Source organism: Alosa alosa, chromosome 2 (genome assembly GCF_017589495.1).
Source record: "Alosa alosa isolate M-15738 ecotype Scorff River chromosome 2, AALO_Geno_1.1, whole genome shotgun sequence".
Lineage (NCBI taxonomy): Eukaryota > Metazoa > Chordata > Actinopteri > Clupeiformes > Clupeidae > Alosa > Alosa alosa.
The window spans coordinates 16584688-16590788 of NC_063190.1; the positions used below are offsets into that span (position 1 = coordinate 16584688).

Below are 6101 nucleotides of genomic sequence, written 5' to 3' on the forward strand. Positions count from 1 at the left end.
AAACTCTCAAGGATGCAAAAGGTGATATACTGTCCTGAATGTCATTTGTATTATCGAAAGTATGGAACGTGAAACCTCAAGGTTGTCATTTTAAACATAGCCTCGAGAGAAGCATGGGAATGTCATGGTTCCAACCATGTTTCATAGAAAAAAAAGTTTCAAATGTTAGACAAAAATAGTCTCAGAATTTCAGATGTTATATGGGGAAACAGTGTGGAAATGAGGATGAACTTTGATCCTCTTTGCTAATATTAACCAGGGCCGGCTATGCCCACCCAAGCATTCTCTTGCCCACCCAAACAAATTCAAGAAGTCAAAGTTTTTTTTTTTTTCAATTGTGCATCTGCGCAGTGTGCAATCTCGAACTCAGCTTGGATTTACATGATTTGGTGAATAGAAGCTAGCTGGTACATAGCTGTGGAATATGTATGTGTGTTAGATAATACCCCCTCCTGATGCCTTAAAGGAAAATTCTGGCCATTTTTCACATAGAAACAATCAGTGCTCTGGCATGCCCAGTGATCTTCAATGCATGCCCAGATTGAGCAATGTTGCAGGGCAACCACATAACCGGTTCCATGTCTTCCAGTTAGATAAAGAAGAAAGAACTTCTCAAGAAACTGATCTTTAAAGTTCTCAAGAAACTTGAGGTTGGTATGAGGGAGTGTATTGTGAGCAACCTACACGTTCATCTTGCACTGGATCATTTTCCTGAATCTCAATATTCTGCTCACAGCAACTCTGGGCAAATTAATAGGTCAGCACCAGTCAGAGGCTGCATTCATTATTTTGCACTTTTATGATGATCACATCACCAAAAGTAGGTTATTGGTTATACCAAAAAATATTTGGCAGTATTTTTAAACTACAAAAATACTGATACAAAATACAAAGGAATTTTCTTCAACAAAATAAAAATACAAATGACAACATACTATTTTGTATTTGAATAAAATTAAATACATGTATCAGAAATACTGCCTATCCCTGGCTGTTGGCTACAGAAACTCAAGGTAGGTAGTATCTATTTATTTGTGTTTGTGCTTTGTGTTTATGTCAATTTTGATTCAATTTGACCGCTTTGCTATGTTGCTAAAATTTCTACTAGCCCACCCAAATGTAGTAGGCTAGAACCGGCCCTGATATTAACCATTAAAGGGATAGTAAGCAAATTTGAGCTAGTGCACTTTTTGTCACATCCAACAAATAGCCTCACGATCCGCAAGCGCTCCAATCTGTGTGCGCACTGAAAAAAAGCTCTAGTTTTTCTTCACAGCCTTGGCTCTGTAAACAAACACAGTGTACATCCCTGTACACAACACTATTACTCCCAATCAGTGGCATTAGTGAGCACCCACATGCAGTAGGCTACCAATGAGGCACTAAGGGGAGGATTCTATTTATACATTTTTGAGTTCAACAGTCTTTCTCTAGTATTGCTAACCCTAAAACGCAATGTCAAAAGCAAGCCTCTTATCAAATTAATGTCTGTTTATCCAGGTGCACCCAAAATAACATCACAAAACATCCAAGAAGACTCAATGGCCTGCCACATCAACAAATCTAAGATTCATGCAAAAACATTTTTTAACCAAGTACTTAACCAAATACACAAACTCTTAAATATTAGTACAGTGGTTCTCAAAACTGTGGTACAAGTACCACTGGTGGGAAGCAGACTCCTTCTAGTGGTACTCCAAGAGTCTCCAATTTGTTTTAATAAAGATGACATAATCACTTCAAATTATATCCAAATATATATAATAACAAAACCTTAACCATGCGATCACTGAAGTTAAATTTAAACAATTTTTTGTCTTTCATGAAAAAAGTAGGCCTTTCGTTTTGTTTACTGTATATCAGCCAACAGGAGCCAATAGGCCTACTAGGCTAGTTTAACTGTATGGCGCATTAGCAAATGGTTGACAAGCTAAGCTGTGCTGGCAAGCAAAGGAATAGGAAGCAAACATGATGGATCAAAAACATTCGCGCAATCATGGCTCCAAAAGGGAAGTATTAGAAAAAGAAGTGTGGTGAATATGTCTAGCAGAAACTAAAGTTGGTGACAATGAGCCCAGTACAAGTGACGTAGTGAAGCTTTCATGGCAGTAATAATGATACTTGAAGAGTCAATTGTTTTCTGAGGTGGTACTCATTGTGAAAAGTTTGAGAACCACTGTATTAGTATGAATCACGTTTTCCTGTTAAACAACATCAGTTTAATTGATTCTTCTTCCAATCTTTCAGCATTACGGCAATCCGCTCTGTTTTCATCTCCCGCTGGTAGAATGGACAGACCTTCAGATGGTCTGACATTGAGGGCTCATCGCCAAGGCACCACCTGTCAACTTTGCTAAAAAGATTGCTGAACTCCCACACCTGTTGAAAAGCCAACAGAAATGTGTTTTTTATTAGCGAGGTAAATAAGTGGCTTGTATCAATATTGTTACGGGTACAAGAAAATGAGGACCAAATTTAAATTAGTCAGTCCTACCAGGATTTTGCAAGGGTTTGTTACTTGTGACTGCAACCAAACTGAATGTGTTGTATGGAAAATTATGTTAAACTGTCATGTCATTTTCTTAGTAGGAATTCTAGGGAAAAAATCTGATCCCAGGATCTTGTGAAGGTGATGATAAAAATCCTGGTTGGACAGTGCAGTTTAAAAGTAGAATTTTCAGTTTGTAGAATAAGGTATTACAATACTGAACTGCTACTGTAGGCCTATGTGACATTACTGTATAAACATAGTTTATGAACAGTCGGATAAGTCTAAATCTTTAATAATTTCACATAGTAGTGGAAATGTATTGTCTAACCATTTTCACCCACCTTACTACACTTCCAGCGGGAGCCCCCATGGGAATATGACTTCTTCCTCCATTTCAGCGACACCATGCCTCTTTCCTGAAGATGTGTAGCACAGACGTCACGGAACAGCTGCGAAACCAAAGCCAGCTGGGACAAAGTGAAGCAGTCTAGAAAACTGGCAATGTGACACAGGACCTCATAGGGCAGGTTGCCAAGGGAGTCTTCGTACTTGGCTTGCTTGGCCTGAGGGGGACCAGGCTCGCCCGTGGTTATGACTGGCCCACACACCTGCGGTTTAAGGCTGAACGTGCTCAGGTTCTGGTGGTAGGATATGGTGGCTTTTTGTGCGAGTGGACAGATGTTCTTTCTGACGTATGTGCACCCCAGGTAAGCCAGAGGGCACCTCTGTTCAAACCAGCCCTCCAGGGAGAACTGGATGTCTGCGTGCACATTTTTGTAGTGGTAGGGGTACTCATCTCGTCTGAACGGGTGGCCACATCGAAAGGTGAATGTACAGCTGGTCGTGTCGTGACGTGAGGTGATACTCTCTGTTACGGTCTGGACGTACAGTTTCAACTCTTTGTCGGCTGTGATGTCGGCCAGTGATGTGTCAGGTTGGAACGGAGCAGTGGGGTAGCTGTAGGTTTGCGTCGCTATGTCGACGAAGTTCCCATCTATCCCCACCGTCTCGCAGATTTTATGCCCGCGAACCTCTTTCTCCGCACAGCACAGCAAGGTTGCATACATTTCATCTGTTACATGAATATCCTCCTCAGACAGACCCAGATCAGAGGTATCAGTGTACTTATGCTCAGTATCTGGGATCTTTGAGTAATCTTTCTTATGGATCCGTTTGCCCCTGTAGCTAATAGGAGGTTTGTAGTTGTACAGTGTCATAACAGGTATCGGTTCAAGGTTTCCATAAACAAAGTCCTTTTCCCTTGGCGTGCAAGCAGCCATTTGGCCAAAAGAAATCAGCATGCGACCGTTATGCACTATGTACATGTTGTACTCCTGAGCAGTCATGTCTTGTCCGACGCGCTCCAGAACCCCTCTCTGCCATGGAGCATGTCCGACAGAGCCACCTACAGCGTTTTGTTCTGACTCTTTGGAAGATCCCTTACTGACTGTTTTGTCGTCTTGGTTTTGTATGGAGGCCTGTTTGCAGCCACCCCTCTCCATGCTAAACATCATCTCGTACCGGTCATATTTGTCCCTGTCGAGAGTCCTTTCCTCTGCAGCCGCCACCTTCTCTTCCTGTATGTTTTCTTTCTGTGTGGCTGGCGTGGGGCCCTTACCAAAGGGATAATCCGATCCTCCATTAACTTCAGCTCCATTTGAGTAGGGCTTCCCTCCTACTGCACCTTCCTCTTCCTCAGGCGGAAGGGGTTCGTCGTCTTCTTCTACTAATTCAGGGAAGAGCGACTTCATTTTTATCCTGTTACACAGGTACCTCTGGTCTCTGATGGCCATGGAGAGGTCAAGGGCCTCACCCTCTTTGTCGTCTTTCAAAAGATTGATGTAGAAATCGTTCTGTATGTCTTCGAGTGGCCAGCGGTTCCACTCCATGGAGCAGCAAATCACGCTTGCTGGACATACCTCAAGGTGCTTTGCCTGCTTAGAGCGACACATGCGGAAGGGGCAACCAAATTGCGCATTGAGGCAGGGCACTTTCTCATTCGGGCACAAAAGGGTGTGTTCCTCCTCCTTACACAGATGAAAGGTCGCCCCACAAAGCGCACGACAGCTGATGATCACACACGAGACGGAGATCTCAACAGGAGCCCTACAGCGTCGGCTGTAGCAGCTCTCACAGTGAGCATGTAATTTTGAGGCTTTGAAGTTTCTGTAATAGCTCTGGAAAAATGGTACCAAGAACAAAAATGTTTCATTAATATAAAACTATTTTTCATTAGACAACACACAAACTACTGTTAGACAATTACATTAATACAATTTGCATTCATAAGCATGACATACCACTTTGAGAATGGAATATTTCCATTTAAAAATAGGCCTGGCACTTTTGCTATAGTATATAGGACACTATAAAATATGTCATTGAGTGCACGAAAATCTCTCTTCTGAGTTTACCATTTCAAACAATGAGTTGGACATACTATAATTTTCGAATTTAATTTAAATTCACACATGGCAGACATTTGAGTTTAAAACCAAATTTACAAATGTTGCACAACTGACTGACGCTTGGCCATGACATACTTTTTCCGACACTGTTTTGAAATACACATAGCAGCTTCTCTATCATTTATAGCACAGCCTGTAGGTCAAAGTCATTTATCAGACTTGAAAGAACGTCAACATACCATCTTTATCCAAGGTTTCTACTGATTCACCAGTATTTCAAAAATTGTTGGTCGCTTCCACTTTATTTCATTGAGCAGTATATTGGAATCCAAACACAGAGTCTGCAGGAAACTGAAAGAACATGAAGGTAATTGTTTTGTTCTTCAACAGCCAACAAATTGATCGACTTGAAATCTGTTTTTTGGTTAATATCCACTGTATATATTTACAGTTTTGTTTTCTGTCTGCAAACCTACCTCATACAAAAACACCTTGCTGTCATTCATATGCCTTCAAGTGCAGTGCCCTCCGTGTGTTCTGGGGTTAAAAATAGTCCAGTATGCTGACAGTGCAATGCTATATAGCCACTGAAAACAGGCCAAGATGTTAAAAGGTCAAACAATAATGCAAATACATTGAACAAGTAATTTAGACAATCAAAGCAAATACCGAAGAGTAATGCAGTGCATGATGTCAACAGCTTACTTACAAGAGTAGACTATGTCTGAGGCAGGTTCCTGTGAGAGTTCTGCCTTGCATGTCCTCATGCAGTCCACTGGGGGACAGTATGAGACTCTAGGATAAAAATAGTTTATTTTTCTATTTTTTTAGATTTATAGATTTATAGTTAATAGTTTCATAATATGATATCATGAAACTGTATACTTTGCGTTTCTTGATATTCCTCTACATTGCGCCTCCTCTAGAAGGAAATCCAGCCACAACCACCGGACTTCACACAATCCACTGTTCACTCTTGGGGACTCATTAAGGGAGGAGGTGTTGGTCTGCAGAATGAACACAAGATGGCCCTAGTCAGCTGGTGCTTCGTCCCCAGCTGGAACTGTCCATGGAAATACTCATTTGTCATGGGACTTCATGAACGCAAAAAGGCTGATTTTATAACTCTAAATGACAAATCTTAAATAGATAAAGACAAATTAGAAAAGAGATTGCATTCCAATTCACTGCGGCAGCATGAC

General features: G+C 41.3%; 1 protein-coding gene across 1 annotated transcript; it reads right to left on the bottom strand.

The window, feature by feature from the left end:
• Positions 1-1698: 1698 nt before the first annotated feature.
• Positions 1699-5227, bottom strand: fbxo40.2 (F-box protein 40, tandem duplicate 2). Its single transcript, XM_048233985.1, has 3 exons — positions 5139-5227; positions 2833-4668; positions 1699-2379 (listed from the first exon to the last, which is right to left on the bottom strand). The coding sequence occupies exons 1-3, from the start codon at positions 5139-5141 to the stop codon at positions 2215-2217; spliced, it is 2004 nt and encodes a 667-aa protein (XP_048089942.1). The 5' UTR covers positions 5142-5227; the 3' UTR covers positions 1699-2214.
• Between the last annotated feature and the right edge of the window lie 874 nt (positions 5228-6101).

Bases quoted from the DNA above. Each gene is read 5' to 3' on its own strand.
- fbxo40.2 (XM_048233985.1), bottom strand. The intron at 2,380-2,832 runs GTGGGTGAAAAT...GCTTTTCAACAG, and splicing joins CCCGCTGGAAGTGTAGTAAG to GTGTGGGAGTTCAGCAATCT.